The sequence below is a fragment of the Lepidochelys kempii genome, chromosome 2, assembly GCF_965140265.1.
Source record: "Lepidochelys kempii isolate rLepKem1 chromosome 2, rLepKem1.hap2, whole genome shotgun sequence".
Taxonomy (NCBI): Eukaryota; Metazoa; Chordata; order Testudines; family Cheloniidae; genus Lepidochelys; species Lepidochelys kempii.
The window spans coordinates 173,663,640-173,691,018 of NC_133257.1; the positions used below are offsets into that span (position 1 = coordinate 173,663,640).

Genomic DNA, 27,379 nt, shown 5'->3' on the forward strand with positions numbered 1-27,379 from the left:
CTCAGTGGACCTCCAGGGACCATAGTTGAGGCCAAGAAGGGGAAGGATCTTCTGTACATAGAATTCTCTCTTTTGAAGTCATGTGAGATCATTCTACCTGAAACAGCATTAATTTACTTCAGGTTTTATGCCTGCAATCTCCATTGAGAGGGTGTTGGGAGTATTTGGGTTTTTTTAAAATGCTAATTGGCAAGGGTGTCTTTCAAAGTTCCTTCCCCACTCTGAACTCTAGGGTACAGATGTGGGGACCTGCAGGAAAATCCCCTAAGCTTATTTTTACCAGCTTAGGTTAAAACTTCCCCAAGGTACAAACTATTTTACCTTTTGCCCTTGGACTTTATCGCTGCCACCACCAAGCGTCTTACAGATATATAACCGGGAAAGAGCCCGCTTGGAAACGTCTTTCCCTCCAAACCCTGCACCCCCTTTCCTGGGGAAGGCTTGATAAAAATCCTCACCAATTTGCATAGGTGAACACAGACCCAAACCCTTGGATCTTAAGAACAACGAAAAAGCAATCAGGTTCTTAAAAGAAGAATTTTAATTGAAGAAAAAAAGTAAAAGAATCACCTCTGTAAAATCAGGATGGTAAATACCTTACAGGATAATCAGAGTCAAAACATAGAGAATCCCTCTACGCAAAACTTTAAGTTACAAAAAGACACAAAAACAGGAATATACATTCCATTCAGCACAGCTTATTTTATCAGCCATTTAAAGAAATTATAATCTAACACATATCTAGCTAGATTACTAAATTCTAAGACTCCATTCCTTTTCTGTTCCCGGCAAAAGCATCACATAGACAGAGAGAACCTTTGTTTCCCCGCCCCCCCCAGCTTTGAAAGTATCTTGTCTCCTCATTGGTCATTTTGGTCTGGTGCCAGCGAGGTTATCCTAGCTTCTTAATCCTTTACAGGTGAAAGGATTTTTCCTCTGGCCAGGAGGGATTTAAAGGTGTTTACCCTTCCCTTTATATTTATGACAATGTCATTTCAGAATAATTCAAGAGGAGGGGAAGTTGTATCTGCATAGAGAATGTTATATGTGATATTATATCTTCCAAAGTCAATGGGGGAGGAGCAGAAGACATAATGGAGCACAGAGACTGATGAAATGTCCACGGTGTGGGGAGAGGTGGCAACTGCCCACTTTCCCAACTAGCAAATGAGACCCCTGCTGATTGGGCTATCTAGGAAGAGACATATGTTTCCCATAGGGAGAGGGGAACCAGAAGAGCAGTACAGAGGCCAAAACTTCTACTGGACTGGGGATCCCATCCTTGCAGATTCTCAGGATCCACAGATTTGAGAGGTCGGAATCCTTTCCCCATCTCAACCTCAAATCCCCTTTTAGTTGTGAATTCCACAAGGTCAACCTCACTATACTCCTTCCACAATTTCTTTTGGAGGGAACAGTTTTGATATTAATTTTCCAATCTCTTTCCCAAGTACCCACAACATTTTAGTACAACATTTTACAGAAAACATTTCACCAGACTACTAAACAATCATTAGGGTCAACACCAATACAGTATTGCTGTGCATCAAAGTTGAGATTTGGTTTAAAATAAATAATTAACATTTATTTTACATGAAATAGATAGAGTTTGCTGCAGGTATATGAATGTTGGGAAGGAGAGATCTCTTACCTCCTCTTTTATTCAGCTTTGCATACCCTGGTGCATAGCTACTAGCCATAGATGATGAACTGCTGAAGGAGGAGTGGGATAATGCTGAGAGCAGTGGTTCATCACATTTTTCTGAAAGACAAAGAAAATAAATACATGTATTTCCACATCGCTGTTTAATGGGTCAGACACACTAGAGAGAATCTATACCTTGGATATCTTTCCTAGTTACTTGTGTGCCCCTTATTATAAGAGTATCTGAGAGCATCACCATCGCATTCTAGACTCCGGAGTGCTCGGGAAGTACTATGATCCCCATTTTGCAGAGGGCGAACTGAGGCACAGGCAGTCGACGAGGGATAGTGCCCTAGCCACTTGGGTGTACTTCCTCTTCTTAAGGATGCATAGATTAAAAAATATACCCTCCCACATTTGAAATATCTTTTGGCAAGATAAAATAAAGATAGTAAACATAATTAGAGCAACTATCAGATTAACAGAAGACAATATGTGCACTTTCAATGCTTGGTGAAGGTGTTAATAACCTGACTGACAATTTTATTCATAATTTATCAAAGAAAATAATTAAATTGTGATCTCTATATAACTACAGATTGCAGATGCAGTGAGAAAAAATGGAAATATAAGGGATATAATATGTCCTTTTTTAAAGTAATCTTTCTAATCCTTTAAAGCACTATCCATCTATTTTGCATAAAATAAAGAAGGTTAACTTGGGTGTTATTGTCCAAGATGGAGAAAAAAAAAAAAGAATTTCTGCTTTGTATAATAAAGAGTTTAAAACAAAATCCTATTGTTGGATCAAATTATGTAAGTAAAGGCGGAAATGATTAGCTTTAGATACCTCAGCTGCTTAGAACAATTAATATGCAGACCTTTATTCTAGTTTCTCTAATATTTCTGCGCAAGTGTGAAATATATGAGTTTTAATACTCTCCTACATCTTAAGTACAATCTCACTGCAGAGAAATTAAAAATAACTAAATGTTTTAATGCATACACCCCAGCAGAGGCTCTGCTATAAAAGTAAAACATCTCCTATTTACATGAATACAGAAAGTTAGCTCAATCCCAGATGGGCAGCATCTCTACCACAAAAACACAGCACTTCATTTTGGTCCAATTAGAAGACCATGATCAGGGGAGAGGCTAAAAATGGTTCTTGCATGTAGAATGAATTAACTGTAACCTCAAGAGAGGGTGTTTACTATGGGTCAAATAGAGATCATGAGTGAGGTAAGTCATTTATAATGATCCTGGTCAACTAATATTTCCAGTCAAAAATAATTTCTCCCTTTCTCTTCCTGAATAAACCAAATGTATATCTCTATATAATGAAAAAAATGTAAACAGTTCCACAACTATGAAACAGAACAATAAAACAGAAGGGGATTCTGATTAAAACTAATTAATATTATGACATTTAACAGTCTAATTTAGATGTCCTCACAAATTAGCTATCATTAGTTAAGAAAGGGTGGGTGGGGAGAATATATTTCATACTAGCATAGAAATATAGGCAAACACTAGACAAAAGGACAACTGTTAGTTGTTCTAATGACTGTAAAGCACATAATTTCTATCTTTAATGCCATAATTGAGTTTAGCCAAATAGAAAGAGGGGGAGATTTATTTTAAATTCTATTTGTTCATTTTACAAAACAGAACTTTTGATTTTTGTTGTTGTTTTAGCCCTAATTACACAACAGAATGCAGACAGACAGATCTCCGCATTGTTTCAGAGTGAAGTTCCAGGCAGACACAGAGGTATGTCCAACACACATCTCATTTCAAGACCAGGGCCTCAGACACTAATACAGACATTAATTAACTGAGTTGATTTGTGTGTGGAACTCAAGTTACTTGAACAATCACCATAATGGGCATTGTTCACATGAAAAGTACAGTTTAGGCCCCAAATCTATTTATTGAAAAATATTTTATTGTTGTTGAAAATTTAATTAAAATGTAGAACCCAAAAATTAGACATGCTTTTTTTTCATAAATAGGTGCATAGACTTAGGCTAAGTCTATATTTAGATGCTGTAAGAAATGGCTTGATTTAAAAAGTGCTGAACACTCATTTGCTGACACTGGCTTCTAAGAATATATCGGCCTGCGTAGAAACTTCTGGTGGCTCAGTACTTTTGAAAATCAGGCCACATGCATGCTTAAATGTGTATGTAGGAGTCTAACTTGCAAGTCCTATTTTTTTAAAAAAAATCTTGGCTTACATGCTGATCTCATTGAATCCTGAACAGTGGCATCACAACAGCACATGAGAACTGGAATGAGCACTGGTTCAACTGCTCATTATAAATATTTTCAAAAACTTAGACTTTTTCCCCAGTCAGTTATTCATAAACAGGACATTTTCTAATGTATTTGGTAATTGTAAGTATTTGTCAAGTAGTTTGTATAAGGAATTTTTGGCCTATAGCTTGTTTGCAAAACTGTTTATTTCCACAGTTCATTTTAGTGCTATGTGGCCAGCCATGTAAGTCATATGACATTATCTCTGTTCCCTGGTTGGATGGTTGAAACATTTTCAGAAGAATATTTAATGACAAACTGCAACTAAGAAAGAAACTTCCAGGACAAGTTTGGCTAATAATCAATAATAAACAAGATCAAAAGTCTTTGAATATTGAATACTCACTATTAATGAATAATATGATTACATTGTGAGTTGATCTTGTGACTTTAATTCACAAAATGTTTCATGCATCAGGGGCTCTGTTTTCAAATTAGTTTCTTATCTTACACTACTTGACCAACTCTTCTAGAAACTAATTACAAACCAAAAGTTAAATTGGCCATCAGTTACAATGGATGACATAAATAAATAAATAAATACATAAAGCTGTGTGTGTGTGAGTGTGAGAGAGAGAGACTTGTTTTTATCTTGTCAGTGTTCCTTCTGGATAAATACCATATACATTTGCTTAGGAATCAACACACCTATTTTACAAACCTCCCAGAAAGTTGCAGTTCCTACTTTATCTCATGTACACTAGGACTGAAAGATCAACTGATGTAAGCACAGAAGAAAAGCTTTATTATGATGAGGATGCTTCATTCTTTGCACATTCAGGCCTCCTATAGACAAAGCTTATATTGAAGAATATGTGGTTTTTAATATCTTTTTATCATCAAATTCTTAACATTATGTGCCTTGTCTCTGTATTGCCACATTTTCTGGACCATAAACCCTTTTATGCAATATTTCCTCTGAGGAAAAAATGCCTGCATCTTGATAGAAAAAAAGAAGAAGTAGGAATGAGAAAATCTATTTATAAAGTACATTAACAAAATACAATAGATCTCTCTAGTGTCAGAACTAGATAGAGATCATTGAACACAATGGGAAGCAAAGGATAGATTCTTAAGAATATTTGTGGAATAAAGGATTTATCCTGATGGCACACTGAAAAATATGAAAAAAGGTAAAGTGGGACATTTTGACCGAGTCCTTCTTTCCAATAATGATCTGTATCGGAAACCTAAAACTGGATTTTAGGCAAGCTGTTCAGAGACAGCACTCTACAGATGAAAGAGATGGCTCCACAGAGCAGGTGCTTATCAGAAGCTCTGTTCTCTCACCAATTCTGGTAGCCAATGAGAAGATCATAACATATAAGGGCTTCTCTTCCCATTTGGAAATGTCCATTACTGCTACTGCACTTTAAATAAATCACAAGAAAAATATATAAACATGATCAGAAATGGTGCTAGTATTGAAATCACTGTCCCTTGTATGTGTTGTCCATGAGGGCATCTCGCATACTCTCTCCCAAAAGAGCAAAGGAATGAAATAAGGAAGCCTAAAACAGCTGAAAATAAAATTAGGACCCCTGTAAGCAGTGCCATGGCAATATATTCCAGGCCTGGTTTGAAGACTCAAATCTGCTCTCCACTGTGAAAAACAAAAAAAACAACAAATGTGCAGTCCTTGCTAAGTACTTGTACAAAGGGAGCCTTCTCTGAAGCACTCATTAATCAGCTGAACCCAGGGCTATCAACCTTGCTTTCCAGTTCTCACTCTCTCTCAAAAAAAACCAAACCAAAACAAAAAAACAAACAAAATAACAACCCCACAAACACAACGACAAACAGACCAGATGACATGGCTTTTCCTGCCCTATGGACTTTCTTAGATAGGTCTGGGTTAATTTTAGTTTTCTTGCAAAACTCCTTTCATTAGCAGACACAGACACTGAAAGACACCAAAAAAATAGGCAGTGCTGCGTCTGTGTGAGGGAAACTCACATATAAAGACCTTTTCTGAACAAAGCTCAGGAGCTCAACTGGCTCCTTCACTTCCAAGTCATCCTTAAAAACACACATGCAAAAAACTGGCAAAGAAAGCAGCTTTGCTCTTAAAAGGCTCAGAGTAGCTGGTTGCTAGTTCAAGTCCTGGTTCAAGCCTGCCTCTTTGGAGAAGCCTACACAGGGAGCAGGAGCCCACAGCAGCAAGTATTAGAGCCAGGGTATATAAACTCAGGCTTATGATATGCTGCTAAAAATAGCTGTGTGGATGTTTGGGCTTAAGCCTACCTCCCCTTCCTAGGTTTCAGAGCCTGAGCTCCAGCCCAATCCCAAACATGTCCCCAGCTGTTTTTAGAACTGTAGCACAAGCCCAAGTGTGTAGACCTGGGCTTTGAGACTCACTGATGCGGGTTGCTCCTTACTGCATAAATGTACCCTAAGGTCTTCGCTGCTGAGACTTTTCAGTTTCTCTCCCATCAAAAAAACAAACTTTTCTCCAACTTCATCCTAATGATGCATCCTATTGCCCACTTGTGTTACAGTGTGGCTAAGAGGAGGGAATGAAAACTCACATTAAAGAACTTGTTTGGGATCTGATGACCTTTCATATGGAATTGCTTTCACCATTGAAATCTTCTCTCTTTGAACTTTGTGGATATTCCTAATGTTTCAGCCTGTGAAGCAGCAGTTTCCTTACATCCAGTGAACCCAGAAGACCATAATTCTGATAAAGCATCTCAAAGGCCACAAAGTAAACCACAAGTCATTTGAACGTCAATATCTGGACTCAGCAATTTTTTGCTCACAAAGTTAATTTTTGATAAGACGGTATAAAATATCTTGGCCAAAACCACACAAACAAAAACAATGAAATGTTCTCTAGCAATCTATCAGCTCCCAGTTTAAATTCTGGCATTAGATTGTGCGAAGCTTTAATCTCAGCGAAACACCAAGAACGCCCCTGAATCTGATTTCACAGTGGATGGATTGCTTCCACCCTTGCTGATCATCTCATTGTGATACGGTGTTTTACTCTAACACTAATGTCCTTTTTCAACACATCCTAATGACTCAGTCAGTGCAACACATGGGAGAAAAGATGTGTACTGATTTACCTGCTGAATTCCATTTTGAACACCTTTATACACTGCCGCCATATTAGCTCCACTGTCATAGATGTGTCCCTTGCAAATCAGCCATACCTAAACATTCCTTTTTCCGCTTCTAATAGCATCCATAATATCCTGTCCTGTTTTGGCTTGGATAGCAACAAAATCTATAAAACATGAAACAGGGCCCCAACTATACCATTCAGGTCACACTTGGGGCACTACATGGATATTGTTAGGGCCCTATGCAGAAAAAAAAAGTGAGAAATAAACTTCTTCTCCTTACAAAAACAAAAGAAAAATAAATAATCCAGGGTCCTTTATGGGCTTAGGCCCTCTTCCAAGGGAACTGTTGAACTCCCTTTGCATGCCTGTAGGTCAATAATTTAGATATCCATCTTGTGAATGTAACGGCTATTTTAATCACTAGCCTTTCACCAACATGCCACATGTGATGCATATGCATTTCATATACTTTTGAGGCTATAGCTTGGCTTTTGCACTGGCTTGAAATGACCAGGGTTGGGAAAAAGTCAAGTAAATGATGTAGATTTCCTGTGTTGGTGTTGTATGCTCTCCAACATGCACTTTCAACTATATCAATTTTTAATACTTATCTTGGGGAAGCATCTAATAAGCAGGACAAGAAACCACAAAAGATCTCACTTTCATGTTGACAAAAAATCACTCTCATTTAAAAATCTCTCTATGTTAAAAAGCTCCCCTGAGTGAATTTGTGAGTTAAAAGGAAGGGTTCTATTTAAAATGAATAGACTGCTAAAATGCTATTAAAATTATATTAATAACTTATGGATAGTATATAGCCCAAAAGAATTAAAATTAAAAGATTGCTTATGTAGGGCAAGCTAACATTTCTAAACCTGTATGAGATTTCCAAGATATATATATATTTATTGGATCATTTAGCCTAACTTCATAGCCAGAAAAGGTGTGATGCCACAGCAGAGACAAATCGAGGGACCTTAGTTTTCAGTTTTCACTGTTTTCTGCAGAATCCAATCTTTCACTGACTAAAAACAGAATCATAATCCTTTCTGATACAGATATACAGTAGTCTTCCCCATATAAGTCAATGTACTGTGCCCTGTTAATCAATTACAGAACACTGCCTCCAGCCAGAAATAGCAGCAACAAAGGAATAAACTCTACCCCACACCATTTGTATCAGAGACGTGTTAATGCCAAAGGCAGCTTGGGACTGTTTAAATGTTAACATTATGAAGCAAGAGCACTCTTCTTCTCTCCTCCATTTTGTCCCAATAGCCTTGGCAACAAGAGCTTCTGCCACCATTATAGGTATAATGCAACTTCAAATGCACTTACGTTCCAGTTCTGAGGACAGAGTGAGTGTTTTTTCCAAACACACCAAAAGGGCTCCTTTATAAGGGCAGGCAAAGGCAGAAAAATTTATGTTTATGTTCTGCTGTTTACTATAGGTGAAATTCACCCCCATGCCGTGGTGAGCTGGAGCCGGTTCGCACCGGTTTGCTGGAACCGGTTGTTAAATTTAGAAGCCCTTTTAGAACCGGTTGTTCCGCGAGGGACAACCGGTTGTTCCGCGAGGGACAACCGGTTCTAAAAGGGCTTCTAAAATTAACCGGCCAAAAGTGGCGCTTTAGGCGCCGACTCCATGGGTGCTCCAGCCCTGGAGCACCCAAGGGGAAAGTTTGGTTGGTGCAGAGCACCCATCAGCAGCTCGCCGCCCCGCCCCCAGTCCCAGCTCACCTCCACTCTGCCTCCTCCCCTGAACGCGCCGCCCCGCTCTGCTTCTCTGCCCCCTGTAGGCTTCCTGCGATACAGCTGTTCATGCCGGAAGCCGGGGTGGACTGAGAAGCAAGTGGTAGCTTCGCGCTCAGGCCCAGTGAGGCGGAGGTGAGCTGGGGCAGGGGGGGCACGAGGAGGGCCGCCCGCACCGCAGCAGGTAACCTGGGGGCACGCAGGGGAACCGCTCTCCGCCCCAGCTCACCTCCACCACCTTGGGCCTGAGCGTGAAGCCGCCGCTTGCTTCTCAGCCCTCCCAGGCTTCCCGCACAAACAGCTGATTCATGGGAAGCTGGGGGGGGGGCGGGGGTGGAGAAGCAGAGTAAGGCAGCATGTTCAGGGGAGGAGGTGGAGTGGAGGTGAGCTGGGGCCGGGGTGGGGAGCTGCCAGTGGGTGCTCTGCACACACCAAATTTTTCCCGCGTGTGCTCCAGCCCCGGAGCATCCATGGAGTCGGCGCCTAAGGCACCACTTTTGATGTGATTGGTGGGGGGAGTGGCCACTTCCCTCGCAGCTATGCTATCCCGCCCCTAGGAGCCAGAGGGACCTGCCAGATGCTTCCTGGGAGCTGCCCCAGGTAAGCACTGCCAGGACTCCTCACCTCGCCTCCCGGCAGGTCCCTCTGGATCTTAGGGGTGGGGTGGGCACCCAATACGGTGGCCCACGAGACCCTCCTGCCCAGTTCTGGGGGCAGTCAGGGGAGGGAGGTAGATGTGACAGGAGTCCAGGGGGGTGGGGGTAGGCAACGACCCCCTCGTAGGGTGAGGAGGAAACTGGTTGTTAAGATTTTGGCAGCTCATCAATGCCCCCATACACAGAACAAACAAAAGTCCTGTGTACCACTTAAGGAGCGAAAATCCTGTCACCACTGAAGTCATTGATAAAACTGTCATTAACTTCAATGGGAATAGGATTTTATTCAAGACCTCTGAAATTTCATTGGGTTTGGAGTTCCACCTGAAACACCGACTGAACCTGTAATTTTGTTTGACTAAAGATACCAAAACCACCAGTCTTCAAGTGCTTTGGAGTGACCACATCTGCACTGGACTTGAACCTGACACACTCTGCATTCATTTGGTAAGGCTAGGAACATTGATCAGAGCAGGACATGGATTTTATTGTTATTCCTGCATATCTGTAAACATTTTGAAGTTGCTGTTCTCTTGTGGATTTTAACTTTGAACTCAAAGGATGGGAGAGATTACAAAGCAAGCACTGTTCTAAATTATGCAAGAGGCCTGTAACCTTCAGCACTCTGGTGCTGCAAAATGGAAATTCTGTGTTGACTGCAAATAAATGTAATAGCGGTTCTTTCTGTGGCAAATTCTAGGACTGTGAAATAACTGAGTTATGCAGAATTTTTCCAATATGGCCACTGCTCACACTTCCACTTGAAAATGTCCAAGACTGTGCTCAATGCAATTTTTTGCCTTCTGTTAACAATTAGATTCAAACATGGTTCATTTGAACCCAAACATTTTTGAACTTCAAGGATTGCAAGAATCCATGCAAACCATACATAAAGACCTGCCAGACACTTTAAACTAATTTTAGAAAGGTTCAAATAGCTCTTTTGCAATGACCAGATTCTTGTGACACAAGCTGATAACTGAATGGAAGTCTGCTGAAGTAAATTTCCAATGTAAATGACTCACTACCCCTCCCTTGATATTTTTAATTTAATGCATTTTTTTTAAAATGTCTCCAATTTTTGACATGATTCATTGTTGCAGTGCACTTTTTAAAGCCTGGCAAACTGAAGCAATGAGCAAGAGATAATATATGCTTTTAAAAAATAGCAAAAATGAGTCACATTACAGCATCAATCATTCAGAAAATGCCAAAAAAACATTTGAAGCAAAGTCAGCACTTTCTCTATGCATTTTCTCCTGTCATCTCAAACTTTTATACTTAATAAACTTGGCAGTTCACATAACAAAGGCATCCGGAATGAGTCTCTCAGAATGATGTTAAAATTGTAGGGCTAGATTCACTCTTACTGGTACAGAAGGTGCAAATAGCGTGACCAGATGTCCCGATATTTGGGTTTTTTTCTTATATAGGCTCCTATTACCCCCCAACCCCGTCCCGATTTTTCACACTTGCTATCTGATCGGCCAAGGTGCAAATCATCCCTTCTTGCAATAGCTTTGAAAACTGTGCACTTCACTGGAAATTACCTAGGAAACTAAATCAAACCAGAAATTCATTAATACCCTCCACCAAATCCACAAACTTAGGGAACAAATGGGTGAGATTTATGGTGGAGGGCAGAACAGGAGAAGGCCCTCACCTGCTTTGCTTTCTATTATCAAATGTTCAATGCCCCAACCACCTCACCCAAGAGTCTGAGGCAGGGACTAGGACCATCTATGAGAGACCTCCTGTTACAACAGATGCACACGCCCCTCTGTTGGCATCTTCCTGCCCGACAATCACTGGTAAGGCCATCATGCATTAATCTTCACTGTCTAAGGGCTTTATTAAATCTTCATGTCCCTTAGCCACATATCTTCTTCCAGGAGACCCCTCAAGCTGATGGTATTAATTACCACTATAAGCCCTCTCTGGGCTGACTTTCTGCCCCTCAGTGACCTCCCCCATAGCGTGCACCGGCAGAAGCTAGAGCAGACTGAGTGACTATAGTCAGTATATTAAAAAGTAACATGCAGGATGAATAGTGCGCACTGACAGAGAGAGTTTGGATTTTGCAAGAAAATATGCAGATAAAAGAAAAGCTGATTATTACTAAATAGAAAAGTAAGGATTACTATGTATTATTCATGTGCATTATCATATAACAAGATGCATCTGAAAACTAAGAACTTAATTCTGTAAACATTTATGCATACGAACTGTACAATTAACTTCACTGGCTTTTGGTGATACGAGAAACATGGGGCGGGGGAAAATCCTGGTTTTAGTTTGTTTGCAGCAGGCTGCCCAAGTGCTTAGTGTCCTAATAGTGGAAGATGATTTCTTTAACAATGTTAACTTTTCCCATTAAAGTGGTCTTTTTTGGGTAGTGTGACAAAGTTCCTCCTCTGCCTTGCTGGGTCCTGCATTTTTTTGGCGGATTTACTCACCTCAGAGGTTCACGGCAGCCCTCAGTTTGGCCGCTTCGGCTAGAGGCTCAAACTTGTCGTTCACTCAGCTAACCTCATCACTGGCCAGCATGGGGGAATTGGAGAACAATCTCTGCAGTCTCTGTTGTCCCACCTAGTGGGTCGGGGACAGGCCAGATCCCTTTCCAAATTAGACCTTCCCTTCTCATGTTGCTCACAGACCAGGTCAGCTCCTCCTGTGTCCAATCAGGAATTGGGGAGGGGGAGGGATATGAGGGGAACCCAGGCCCACCTTCTACACTGGGTTCCAGCCCAGGGACCCGTGGATAGTAGCTGTCTACGTCTACTGTATCAACTGCATGACAGCTACAACTCCCTGGGCTACTTCCCCATGGCCTCCCCCAGGAACTTCTTTATCCTCACTGCAGGATCTTCCTCCTGAACCCTGATCACGCTTGTACTCCTCAGTCCTCCAGCAGCACACCTTTTCCCTCCCTGCTCCTTGCACGCCCTCCACTAACTGCTAGGAGGTCCTTTTTAATTGACTCCAGGTGTCTTAATTAGCTTGCCTGTCTTAATTGGTTCTAGCAGGTTCCTGATTCCTCTAGGGCAGCCCCTGCTCTGGTCACTCAGTGAACAGAAAACTATTCATCCAGTGGCCAGTATATTTGCCTTCTACCAGACTCCTGTACTCCACTGGTCGGGGTCTGTCCAAGTAGATATAAAGAGACTTTCTCCATAAGATATAAAGTGACTTTCTCCATAAGAACATTTTCTTTATGTTCAAATAGTCATGGCATAGGTGGGTTAGAAATGGCATGAGGATATGTCTGTCCTGACTTTTGAAGAAGCAGGAGCAGTAGGCATTTCCTTGGTGCTTTTCAGGGATGTGCTGGAAGGGCACCTGGTGTGGTGCCAGGAGTCCTTTCAAAATTCTGAATGGAAGATGGGGATGATTTCCAGCCAACAGCTGGGGAAAAAATTCTCTAGTAATTGTTAATGATTACTTATCCCTCGGGCTCTTAAAAGTACTTCAAAGAGCAAATGGTTTCCCTTTTGAATGGTCCAGATTGCACCAAAGTGTACATGTTTTCAAAAATATTCAAATAGGCCTTGCATAAGGTCATCATACTCATCCCTCCCTATAAATTATACAAGTTAAATACCATGTTACCCACAATATAATTTTCAGGAACAAGGTAAACACACTTCCAACAAAGCACAGCTTAACCTAAATTTGTTTGATTGGTGCCTCTGGGTCATTGTTTTCCTTTCCCCAGTTCTTAGGAAAAGAGCTCACTTCCAAGTCTTGGCTCCCCTGAGAAACTACTGCGAAGTATCTCCCCCCAGCCATTCTTCCTCCCTCTTCTGTTAAGCCTCTCGCTTTCTTTGAATACCATATCTGCTCATGTGACTGCCACCTGATCACTAAACTCATTCCCATTAGCTGGGAAGTGGGTTATACCTAGCACAGGTGAGGCTGAGCCCAGCTCCTCTCAAAGGATCTGTTCACACTGTAATAGAGACCCTTCTGAATCATAGCCAGCATATCACTGATGCTATCATAATGTTGCTACTGGTCACCGGTTTTAAGTAAAAAACCATTACTGTTAGCACTATATTTGGATAATAAAATGTGTATTCTGAGTTGTTTAGGGAAGATCAGGAGTGATATGTAAACTGGAGAGGCTGTCTAGTTCAGATGTGGCCAGGGTAAGTTACTGCTGTACTTGCAACTGAATGTTTCCTGGGTTTAAAATTGATGCAAGCCATTTGTAACAGAAGGCGAAACAGATGAGTCTATTTGAAGTGAACTGTTAAAATACAACATCTCAGCCAAGAAATATAGACAGTCACAACTTTCTGACCGAAAAAAGGTGCTTTTAATCTTCTGATTCTCCCTGTGTAAAGAGCAGTCATAAACACCAGCACTGCACCACATAAGCAGAAATTGTAAATATTACTTGCTAATTACACAGAGAACAGCAGAATACAAGAAAACTGTAAAGCAAATTTTTAAGACATTATTAAAACACAAAATAGCCTGTTTTAAAATCTGAATCATAATGCAAATGTGGGGTGGAGGGTGGGAAGAAAGGCATATCAGCAAGTGTTAATGTTGTATAGTGTGATAAATGCTAATTAAACTGAAATTCACCTGAAGAAAAGCTCTGTGTAAGCTTGAAGCCTTATCTCTATAACAGAAGTTAGTCCACTAAAAGATATTACCTCACCCACCTTGTCTCTGTTTAACTAAAGACCATTTTGTTCCCTTTGAACATTCAGAGAGGCATGTCTGCAGCATGCTCAAAAAGACTAGGCCATCAAGCAGTTGCCAGAAGCAAGAAATCATAAGATTGTCAAGGTCACTCTGGAATTAGGATAAAGATACATGGGAGTTGGCTTATCTCATTCTCAGAACCAATATGCATATTAATATGACTCTTTTTGGATTGCAGACACCTTGGTTTGTTGAGACATCCATCCTTGCCATGGTGCATAAGAAGATTTTATAATCTAAAGTGAATGCATGTCTTATTCACAGGAGTGCATCCATCTCAAAGAGAAAGAATAAATAAGCACAATTTACTGGAATGTTTTATGAGTTGTTTCGGCTTTATTTTTTAAGTGATGCTAATCTAAGGATGGGACACATAGCATGTAGCATGTGGTCAGTGGCAGCCAATCTAAGAAAGAACTTCTGGACGATGTTATTGAGGAGGACAGCCCCAGCAGGTTTAACTGTGGCTATAAAAGGGAAGACAGTCTTGGACAACTGCCACAGTCCCAGGCTGAAATAATAAAGCTCTAGCCAAACACTTAATCATTGTAGAAGAGAAACACGTAGCCTTTTCCATAGTGTTCTAAAAAAAGCAGCTGATGCAAATAATGACTATAGATGATGATGGCTGACAAAGGCCAAGCTAGGTACACCTGACTCCACATGCCATTAAGCTACCCTGCCAACCTAGTAGGCACTATAGCAGGGGTCAGCAAGCTATGGAACACGTGCCAAAGACTGCACACAAACTGATTTTCAATGGCACTCTGCTGCCGGCCTGGGGTTCTGTCTGCCTACCCCTGCCAGCTGGGGTCCCGGCTGCCAGCCCCGCTCAGCCCTCTGCCGGTCCAGGGTTCCGTCCGCCGGCCCTGCTCAGCCCGCTGCCGGTCTCGGGTTCTGGCCACCGGCCCCGCTCAGCCTGCTGCTGGTCTAGGGTTCTGGCCACCGGCCCCGCTCAGCCTGCTGCTGGCCTGGTATACCAGCTCCTGGCCCAGCTCAGCTCGCTTCTGGTCTGGGGTTCCGGCCACTGGCCCCTTGCCAGCCGGAGTCCCGGCTGCCGGCCCTACTCAGCCCGCTGCCTGCCTGGGGACACTGGAAAACTCAGCAAGGATAAGCAAGGGCAAGGATCACACTAAACTGATAAGATCTGCATTTTAATTTAATTTTAAATGAAGCTTATTAAACATTTTAAAAACCTTATTTACTTTACATACAACAATAGTTTAGTTGTATAATATAGACTTAGAGAGAGACTTTCTAAAAACATTAAACTGTATTACTGGCAAGTGAAACCTTAAATTACAATGAATAAATGAAGACTTGGCACACCACTTCTGAAAGGTTGCCGACCCCTGCACTATAGCATTTACTGTAGCATGAAATATGTAAGGAGATTTCAGTGAATAAAAAAAATGCAAAGGAAGTGAAAGAGAAATATTTGCAAATGAGGCTGGTAATCAGTTTTTGATAGATTTTGGATGGTTTTGTTAACCTTTGTTCAATGCCTGGTCTATCAAGTACCCCCCGAGAAAGGGTTATGACTGGCCAACACTGTAGGGTTTTGTTTTGTTTTTGTTTTCTTTTTTTTTAGTATGCTGAATCACAAGCCACCATCACCACTTTCATGGTTAGCCAGCCAGTTCTGCTAGTCATTTTTTTTTTTTGATGTGTTGCATGACAAGTCAATATCCATCCATCCCTTCATTGTCAGCTGGCCAGTTCCACTGGTTGGTAGCAGAGAAACTGGGAAGCATAGCCTCAACTTGTTTCTGTCCCCTTTTTGTTGGCAACGTTATGGGTGGTAGTCAAGAGCAGTCCTTGTTCACTAAAAGACATCTCTTGTATTTGGGGGATGATACGTGTTTCAAGACTCACATATGTTTCACATAACAATCATTATAGAATTCTTCTAGGATTCATTCTAGGAGACTTCACTTCATTAGAACCTTGCTAATAGCTACTGTGCATACAAGTCAGATAATTTACTAGCTACCTTCACAGTTTGGGTATCACACAGTCAAAGTAAGTCATATCCAGCCTTTGTTTACTTTTATCTGCTGTTTCTGCCAGCATCTGTTTGCTTTTAACTGCTGTTTCTAAATGTGCTCATGTGAATTACAGTGCCCTTTCCTTATTTCACGGTGGGCAGGGGGAGACTATAGACCCTTCTCCTATGATTGACATCTCACACAACAGTCTTGCTAGGGAGGCAAGTTCACATTCAGCTGCATGAGAATATGAGCCCAACCATAGCTGAATCTTTTCTGTGAATATCTCTAGAACTCATCTGTAATCTGAAGATTAGAGCATCTCATATTGATCCCCTGGAATGCTTCTTATTTCACCCAACTTGCATACTGTCAATAGAGATAACACATAGCTGCTCAAAAGGGTGGCGGTGGCTGCTGTAACTAGGAACGGGGAAACTGTAGCTGCTCTTTTTTTTCCTGCAAGGTGAAGTGACAAACTAAATTAATTTAGTGGTCTCTGGACCATCTTTAGTTCTCAAAGTTACTTGTTCTGAGGTTTTTTTTCCTACAAACAACAAGAACAAAAATAGGGTAGGTTCTCTAGATCTCTGTCTGTAATGAAATCAGCAAGACTAAGGTAGTGGTACTAAGGTGTTGCTTTTGTTCAGAGTAGGAAACTATTAATCAGGCCCATAGTGTTTTACTTCTGGTTTCAAGCACTATTTGTGTTGTCACTTTGGGCAAGTCATTTAGGCCCCAATTTTAAAAGGTATCTAGGTGCCTAAAGATGAAGTTGGGCATCTAGTAGGATTTTCAAAAACATCTAGGTGCCTAATTTCCATTTCTTGCTCCCAGGGTTTCACCTGTGATGTGGGAGAGCCAGGTACAAGTCCCTGCACTGCCTGATTTGGAGCAGAGAGATTAAGCACGTCCCAGGTGAGTGTTCTAACCACAGGGCAATACAATCAGTCTCTCCCTTGCCCAATTAATATTTCATTATTTAGAAAAAGTGGAATAGCTCCAGCAGTAGCAACTGACTCACTGACAGGGACTTGAACCCAAGTCTCACACAACCCACACAGGTGTGTGAGCGTGTCTCTTTCTCTGCCCTGCTTCCCCTTCTCAAAAGGTCTCAGTTTCACTCCCATGCAGAACGAAAACAAATGTCAAAACCTCAAAATTTTCACAAAACAGAATATTTTACAGCCACTGCTAAAAATCAGGTTTCAGAGTAACAGCCGTGTTAGTCTGTATTCGCAAAAAGAAAAGGAGGACTTGTGGCACCTTAGAGACTAATAAACTTATTTGAGGCTCTTCACCAATCCATGATCCAGATTGCTGATCAGTCAAATGGCTAGAATGCTACTTATCCCACAAAATGTTTTGAAGTATTAGGAACAACATTGATCTGCTCTGGTGAAACAAAGGCAAATGATGGCATAAGAGTACTATAAAAGTGCAAATGTGTTATTTTAAATGGATACAGCTACAAGTCTTATGACATTTCTGACTGCACCGCATCTGACCAAATATGCTCCATAATATTTTTATAAAGTAGAGCTTTTAACTATTGAAAATTATCAAAGGTTTACAGTAAATAATTACTATTGTCTAGAACTTAACTGGAGACATTTTGTGGTGAAATATCTTATTCCCGTTAACTGACAAAGAATCTCATAGTTTTAAAAACTGAATTATTTTGCTTTATTGTCAAGCAAATTATTTTTAGAGCTAGTCAAGACAATGGGGAGGTTTTCTATAAAAAATCAGAAAGAGTTTTAATTTCATTTGAACGTTTTCATGTTTTTTTTTCTGTTAGGATAAAAAACAGTCTTTTTCTTAAAACAATGCAAAAATTTCTCATTTTTTAAAGTTTAAAAACATTTCATCATTTTCCATTGGGAGAAAAATTAACACAATCACACTTTTTTTTCTGTCATTTTTTCACACTTTTCCACTGGGAAAAAAAATAATGTGAAAAAAAAGTGTCTTCCTCCAATGTCTCTCACTTTTTAATGTTTTGCAGTTTTTTAAGGTGGAAAAGAAAGAGGGATGGAAGTAAAACAAAGAAAAAAGGAATTTTTCCACGGTCATGCTACTGTATCTTTTTATCAACACATCTTCATACTAAAAATGTAAGCTGTGCATCTGGAAGAACTGTATAAGGAGACTTTCATATTTAGGTCAGGTGTTCATGTGTTCTCTCTCATAAGACCTATTGGAGCTGAATATTGTAAGGTTGGAATCAGGACATATTAGAAGGTTGAGAGGACAGAAAAGCCAGTCTGAGGGGGACTATTACCGGGTCAGATAAGGGGAAGGAACATGTACAAAAACGCATGGTAATTCAGAATCAAAATCAACATGAAGGTAACAGTAGTATAAGTCAGGCATTAAAAAATTGCATCACCCCTTAACTAAAGTCTTTACAATGCCACATTATCTTTTCAAGTTTCATTTAATTAAATTAAATATACTAGCCAGTTATTTGGCTGGTGTTATATAGCAATGTCATTTAGCTATAAACAATTATGAATGGTGTGGAGAAAAAGTGTTATTTACCCTTCACATTAGGCTATGGCTGCATAACAGGCAACTCCTCAAAGAGCCATGTTGACCATGTCAGTCAATTTGGCAGGTTGCTGGACAGGAGTATGAGATACAAGCCTACTGGATGAATTATAGCCTCCAAATCACACAGTTACACAGCAATCTGAAAATACAACCAGCCTGATTCCCTCCTTTCTGATACAAGTTTTATACCAACATAAACCCATTGACTTCAGTGGAGATATTCCCAATTCATCTTATTCTAAGTGAGTTCAGAATCAGACTTTATGGGTCTTAAAAACTGACAGGTATTTGATCTCCTGATTCCTAGCACTGTATGTTAGCCACAAAACTCTTCTTCCTCTGTCATCTTTGAGGAGAAAACCATATTTTTCTCTGATGGTTAAATTATTTAATATGCTGATAAATGTAAAGCATAATCCATAAATGGTTAAGTAATAAAAACACTGATTACAGAGTACACGGAATGTAATAGAGTTCATTACAGGTGTAGAAACTGTACAAAAGAACAGAAACTAAGCCTCATTTCTACTTATCTTACACACACATACACACAATTACAAAGGGATCTCACAAAACTGGGTGACTGGGCAACAAAATGGCAGATGAAATTCAGTGTTGATAAATGTAAAGTAATGCACATTGGAAAACATAATGCCAACTATATACACAAAATGATGGAGTCTAAATTAGCTGTTACTACTCAAGAAAGATTTTGGAGTCATCGTGAATAATTCTCTGAAAACATCTGCTCAGTGTGCAGCGGCAGTCAAAAAACTAACAATGTTAGGTACCATTAGGAAAGAGACAGATAATGAGACAGAAAATATGCGAATGCCACTATATAAATCTATGGTACGCCCACCCCTGGAATTCTGTGTGAAGTTCTGGTCGCCCCATCTCAAAAAAGATAGATTAGAATTGGAAAAAGTACAGAGAAGGGCAAGAAAAATTATTAAGGGGTATGGAACAGCTTCCATATGAAGAGAGATTAACATGACTGGGACTGTTCATCTTAGAAAAGAGATGACTGATGGGGGATATGATAGAGGCCTATCCAATTATGAATGATGTGGAGAAAAAGTGTTATTTACCCTTCACATCACTCATGAACCAGTGGTTACCCAAGGAAATGAATAGGCACCAAGTTTAAAACAAACATAAGAAGTGCCTCTTTATACAATGCACAGTCAACCCATGGAACTCGTTGCCAGGGGATGTTGTGAAGGCCAAAACTGGGTTAAAAATAATTAGATAAATTCCTGGAGGATAGGTCCTTCAACAGCTATTAGCCAATATGGTCAGGAATGCAACCCCACGATATGGGTGTACCTAAACCTCTGACTGCTAGAAGCTGGGACTGGATCATTTGATAGTTCCCTTTTCTGTTCACTTCCTCTGAAGCATCTGGCACCAGCCACTGTCAGACAAGGATACTGGGCTAGATGGACCATTCATCTGACCTAGTTTGGCCTTTCTTATGTTCTTACTAGCTCTGTATTGGTATGCTGCCTTCATTTTTATCACCTCGAGGAGAAAATCCACAGTTTCTATACTCATAACAGAAGCTAACTAGCTGGCTGACTACTTATCAGTTGCCTGCTGTTACTAGTGCTGATAAAACCAAAAAACAATAGGTGCATAACAGATAAATCATACAGTACTTTTTCTTTGGAGGAAAAGACAAAATATGTTTACTTCTTTTCCGTTCATCTTTTACTTTAGGCATTCTTTTTAACTATAAATCTACAAAACTCTAAGAGCATCATTTGGACCACACATCTTCCCAATCCCCACATCTGAATCAAGAGAGAAATAGTGCAGTATATTTCTTCACACTGTTTTGTAAAAGAAATTTCTCTCCACCGTGTTAACTTCTTGCAAGAAGTGGTGTCAATTGCACCAGACACTTTATGTCCTAAAGACACATTGATTTCAAGGAAATATCAATAAAGTGTTCCAGCACAGATGCTTTATCGCAGAAGACTGAAAAAAAATGATTAAACCCTCTCCCCACCCCTGGCATCTACCACAGGGAATACATTGCATACATTCCTGGTGTTCTTGCCAAGAATCTCTTGCTATGAGATCCTGGAGACAGGAGGAAAGCCTTTAGCTGAGCAATTAGTTCCCTCTTTTTGATCCTCTAGAACCAGGTTCTGGTATTTATCTTTAAGGGGACATGGGAAGGCTACATCCCTTCCCTGGATTGGAGATGGTGGAGTTATTTATTTTTTATTTTCTAGCCTCAGAAGGTTCACTTTTTTTTCTTGACTGGAGGGGGCACTTAGAGAGGGGAGGAGATTTCAAAAAAGTTCAGATTTTATCTGAACTTGTTTGTCTGTCCTAATAGCCAAGCTTGCATTAAAACACTCCCCAATTTAGGATCAGTGTGCGCCTTGAAGGGACTGGTTCTGTGTGGGAGGCAGTGATGCTTCCCCTTCATTTCCGCCCTGCCTATTCCCACCACTCAAGGTGGTAGGTGGGAGTACTGCCTACAATCACGGAAGCTGAAAGACTGTGAATGCCACTCGTCCTCCTGCGTGCATGCATGTGCAGGGCATAGAGTTGGGCTGAAGAGGACATTTCCCTATCTTCAATGACCAAGCGGAAACTAGCCCTCAGTATGGATCATACTTCACTCCATTAAATTGTGCTCTGACCAAGTGACTGTTGGACATAGATAGGCATTTATAAAATACTTGGCGTGTCAAAAGATTGTAGGTGCTTTTTATGTGCCACAAAGTTCAAACTAGTTACCTAAAATGATCAGAAATTTTGAGACACTAAGGCCCTAAATTTCTTATGCCAAAATCTACAAAAGTATATGTATTCCCCTTATGCATGGAAAATAAGAGCACACAAATGAGCATTTGCGCAACAAGGAGCTTGAATCTGGAAGGTGCTGACTGCTCTCACAACTTATTAAAGTCACTGGCACTTGAGGCTCTCAGCATCTTAAAGAGGGGTTCATCCACCTTGCACAACATTTTTGTGTGTGTGTGTGTGTGTGTGTAAATAATCATATTCACCACTGTCTGAAAATGGAACCCTAAGTATTTTAAATATTTAATCATTAATTTCTGTAATATCACATATCTGAGGTCTGTTAATTTCTCCAGACACAAGTATAGTATTAAGGGAAGCTGTATGCGTCTGTGGTGAGACTAGACCTTGCTGTGTATAAATTTACATATCCTAAGTACAGTAGAACATTTTTCTTCATGATAATCTTGCAAACAGGGCAGATAAGAATGTCTGACTAGCAACTAGAAAAGGCATTTAGAGGGCACCTCATGTTTCCCTGATGCCAGAGCATCTAGCACCGCAAGCCAGCAGCTGATCTGTCTGTTTGGATTTTATTTTTTTCAGTTTACTAAAGGAAAGAGAAATTCGTGGAGTAAATCCGTGTATCTTGTTAGAAAAAGAAGGAAGAATCTGACAAGGTTTGCCAACTGTCTACTCTCATAAACCCAAACACTCCCCTACCCTGCCCCACCCCTACCCTGCCCCTTTCAAGGCCGCACCCTGCCCTGCCCCTTCTCTGAGGCCATGCCCTGGCTCACTCCAGCCCCCCTCCCTCCATTGCTTGCTCTTTCCCACCCTCACTCACTTTTGCCAGGGGATTGGGGTGAGGGAGGGAGTTTGGACTACGGACTCTGGGAGGGAGTTTGGGTGTATGAGGGGGCTCAACAATAGGGCAGGGGGTTGGGATGCAGGAGGGGATGCAGGGTCCAGGCTCCAGCCGGGCGGCGCTTACCTCAGGCGCCTCCCGGAAGCGGACGACATGTCCGGCAGAGGCTCCTAGGCTCAGGGGCAGCCAGAGGGCGGTGTGTGCCACCCCTGCCTGCAGGCACTGCCCCCGCAGCTCCCATTGGCCCCAGTTCCCCATTCCCAGCTAATGGGAGCTGCAAAGTCAGCCCTCAGAGTGGGGGCAGCACACAGAGACCCCCCTGGCCGTGCCTCCACCTAGGATTTGCTGCCGGACATGCTGGCCACTTCCGGGAGCGCTATGGAGCCAGGGCAGGTAGGGAGCCTGCCTTAGCCCCACTGCACCACCGGACTATTACTGGCCTAAAATCTCCCGGATTGGCTTCAGTAGCCTGTGGGAGATCGAGCCTAATTCCAGGAGACTCCTGGCCAAACTGGGAGGGTTGGCAACCCTATATCTGACAGATGTTTAAATATCCACATGGAAAAAGATAGATCAGAATTTTCCCACTTGGATGACTAAAATTAGGCACCTCAATAAAAATTGCAAGTAGTCTCATTTTTGGGGTGCTGAGCACCCACCACTTTCATGAAAGTCAATGGGAAACCTGACCACTTTTAGCTAGTCAAACATCTATGTATTTATCAGCCTAAGTTTAAACACCTAAATTTGAGCATTTTGGCCCTAACTTTTATATTAAAGACATATTTGTTCTTTGGGTTAAAATTACTTGCTACTAAGATGGGACTGCTCTAATGTTTTTTTCTTGCTGCTACAGGAGACACTGATTTAAAAGTTTGGTGAACACATGGAGATCTTTTCTTTTTCTTTTTAAATGGGTTGAAGTGCTAATGAAAGAAATGTGGATGATAGCCTCTGCTCAGCCAAAGAACAAGTATCGCACAAGTAACAGCATCACAGACTTTCCCACTCAGAGACCTCGATCCTGATCTGGAACAACTACCTTTAGGGTGAGACGCTAGCTCAGGTTCTGGGCCTGTTCAGTCTTTGACTACTACTATTACTGGTCACATTGTCGATTGGTGCCAACTGTGATGATGTTTTTGTGATACAGACACCAGCCCACTAGGAATGAGACACAGCTCACCAAAGTCATTTCACACAGGCCACCAGACTATTAGCAGGCTATCATTACTTTCAGTCAATACAAATATTGTTGGAGATTTAATGCAAGGGTTGTATGATGAAAAGCACTGTAAGCCACTAATAGGAAGGACCATGGATAAAATTTTCAAAAGCGTCTAAGTGATTGAGCAGCTTAGGTTCCATTTTTAAAAGTGATTTATGCAATTAAGAACCTATGAAACACTTAGTAATCCAAGTTAGTGGGAATGCCACTTTTGAAAATGGGCTTAGGCAAATGCTTAAGTGCTTTTGAAAATCATATCCAATAATTTTAAAATACAACTATAGTTTTACAGCTTTTATTGCTGTTTTATTGCTTTACAAATAAATAAAAGGTATGAGGTAAAATGTTCAGAAATGCCTTTGAGCCAGATTTTCAAAGGTATTCAGGCATCTAAAGATACAAGTTGTCTAACTCCCAACTGAGGCACTTAACTTGCTTAAGTGCTTTAGAAAATCCTACTAGCAGCTATTTGTGCATTCAGATACCTAAATACCTTTAATAATCTGACCCTAAAATGCTTTTGAAACAATTAACTCATCCCTTTTATTTACCTGAATAGAAATATACATCTATAATGGTATTTTTAAAATATTGGGTGGGACTTTCAAAAACATTCAAGCATTGGTGTAATTCTGCCTCCATTGAAGTCAATAGTAAAACTTGATGTTAGTGTGAACAGATTAAGGTCAATGCCAAGAGATTTGACAATTATATCCATTCTGGGTGAAATCTTGGAATTCTTACTCAGACTTTCCTCACAAAATACTCCCTTTGAAAGAAAGAAAGAAAGAAAGAAAGAAAGAAAGAAAGAAAGAAAGAAAGAAAGAAAGAAAGAAAGAAAGAAAGAAAGAAAGAAAGACAAATAATTAATTACATGTTGTATGTCTTTGCCCAATTCTGCTTCTGTGGGACTCTCTTCCTATGTCTGTAGAGCACAATGGTGTCCCAATCTCTACTGAAGTTGTTAGGAGCTACTGTAATATAATAGTTTATCCTCGTATATGACTTTTTCAACATTATGTATTTACAATACACTATTACTCAAATAATTTGTCTGAGGGCAAAAATATTCTTTTCCATGACATCAGAATAAGTCACCCTCAAAATAGCTTTTCTGAACCATGGCATATTGTTATTGAAGAAATAAGGTGTATTAGCATGTGCGTTTAATGCATATTTTATCTTGAGATCCTGATACAATATCCAATTAATTCTAGAGAAGATATGTGGCCATGAAAGTGTGAACACTTGAGTAAACGTGTTTTGTTCCAAAACAAAAAACTTACAATTTCATTTCTCCCCTCTTACAAAAACAAACCTTAAAAAAACAAAAACAAATAAAATACAATTTTAAAACAGGAAATTTCATCCAATGCCTTGTCTGAGTTTTTCAGCAGCGTTCACATGATGCTTTGGATGGGTTTGACTATGCAGTTAATCACTGCATAAGTACAATGCACGCCAAAATGTGAAATCCTTTTGTTAGTGTTCTTACTACACACTACACAAATATTTCTGGCCAAAATTGTTATTAATAAATTATATGTAACAAATGAAATTGAAGTGACTTGGAGTATTAATAGTGTGGTTAATAACTAGGGATGGGTGAACTTGATCAGCTAAAAATTAATTAACCACATTTTGTAAAATCTTTTTTTGCTAGGATTAGTTTCAATTCTGAAGATGAAAGTTTGGGTTAATTTATTGTTAATAATAATGTATTGTTTGAGTTGGTATGAATTGAAGTATTAATAGTGAGAGTCATTATCCCTTCCTCTTTAAAATAATTTTTTAAATGCTGAGTTCATTTTGTGCTACTGAAAATTCTGATTAAACAGCCCTGAAAACCAAAGCCCTCTATTTACTACTGACTGATCAGGAACATCATCAGCACAAGTTTCCTCATTCTGTGCAATCCTGAAACAGATTCTAAGTCTATATACAGATATATGATTGAAAGGCTCATTCTGTCTTCTGTGTACTGCACCCTTAAATGTAAGAGAATCTTCCTGCCTGCAAAATGGCAGCTGGCATTTGAGAATCACCTGGAGGCAGAATGTTACAAAGTGAGTTACCATGTGTTCTTGTTCTCATAGAGCCTGTTTGTCCTTTTATTAAGGATTAAGGAAGAAAAAGTGACCTAACACAGGTATGTATGTATATCATTTTATATGTTGTGCATGGGTGGGGAAGTGAGACGGGGGAGGGAAACAAGAGCACCTGTCTAGGGAGTAAGAAGATAATTTAGTTCAAACCCATCTTTATCTGACCTGGTGAGAATACTAACTAAAAACCAACATTGCTTATCATTATTATTATGGTGTTTTCTGTAATGTGAATGCATGTTCACTAGGAAGTAGACGGAGATAATCAGTTTATTTAACAATGGCCATCAGATAACAGCAATTATCAGCTATTACTGACCTGGAGTTGAATTCTGACACCCTCTCTCAGGCTGAATAGTAGCTTGCTCCACAAATACTTTCACTGAAATCTGTGTGGCTCTTTATAGATTCCAGTAGCATTCAACATGAGATAAAGGTCTCAGAATCTAGCCCCGGTCTGCATTTTAACTAGCAGCCAAGATGCAAAGGGCACTATATCCTAGTAACTGTCCCCTTAGCAATCCAGCTTCCCCCTATCTACACCTCTGCAAATCCTGGTTTAAACTACGACTGGTAAGAGAAGTATCCAAAGACAGGACATTCCTGAAGTGTTTTTGTTCAGTGACTATGAAGAAGCACTCAATGTCTCACAAGGAATCCTGACGTGGGGTGTTTTCCCCAATCAAGGGCCTGGATCAGCAAGGCACTTAAGCATGTGTGGAAATGTAAGTCCCACTGACTCCACCAAGACTTTTCATGTGCTTAAAGTTACATGCACTCTGAAGTACCTGGTTGAATTGTGGGCCAGATACCTGGATGCTTATTTGAACCATACATTGAAACTTTTAGTGGCTCTTCATCACTTTTTATTACAGTACAGTTGCACTCAAGATAACTAAAGACTTAATCTGCCGATAGATCACAAGCTTTTTTCCCCGTTTTGGAGCACACAAATTTCTGGAAGTGGCTGGCTTACTGATAGGGGTCTAGTATTTTTATGTTTCATATAGTTATATATTTGTATTCATGTTTATTTTTTTCTGCTTACTTTTTAATGCCATAGCCCCCAATTAAGGAAAGCACATACAGACATGCCCAAATTCATCCCAATTCAGCAGAGCACTTAAGAGCTAAATTCTAAGCATGTGGTTAAGTTCTATAGACCTCAGTACAACTAAGGCATGTACTGAAGTGTTCTGCTGAATAGAGCTTCTTTCCTGAATTGGCACCTATGAGAGCCAGGAACAGAGATGAATTAGTTGAAGCTCTCATGTGTATTTTCCCTTCAACAAGTGATTAAATGTAGAATTTTACTGTAGAAAGCAAGATTTTTTTTACAAAAAATGTTTGTTTAATTGAAAACCCAATTTTCTTTTAAAACAGTTTTGACCGGACCTAACCATAAGACATTCAAACTCCATGGGAGAAAATATCACTGATCTGGATCTCAAGTCTCCTCATTACATTCAGGGTTTCTTACTTTCAAGGAATGTCGACACTGCAATTAGAGTGGTGGGATTTCAGCACATGTAGACATTCCTGTGCTAGGTTATCCATAAAGCCACTGCAGCATAGGCGTGGCACAGACTAGCCTTGCGAGCACTTACCCACGGTCATGGGCAGGATTGTATTTAGGTAGCCAACCCGTAGTGTTGCCTGAGCTTCTGCAGCTTCATTGCTACGTTTAGCAAGCTAGCCCGATCAAAGCTGGT

General features: G+C 40.4%; 1 protein-coding gene across 14 annotated transcripts in view; it reads right to left on the bottom strand.

The window, feature by feature from the left end:
• The window catches only part of CNTNAP2 (contactin associated protein 2), a 1,665,145-nt gene that overhangs the window by 1,145,294 nt on the left and 492,472 nt on the right, over positions 1-27,379 (bottom strand). For all 14 annotated transcript variants that reach the window (XM_073332778.1, XM_073332790.1, XM_073332779.1 and 11 more), the window contains exon 2: positions 1,652-1,762. In XM_073332778.1, coding sequence (XP_073188879.1) covers positions 1,652-1,762 — 111 coding nt within the window. The remainder of the gene's footprint in view (positions 1-1,651; positions 1,763-27,379) is intronic.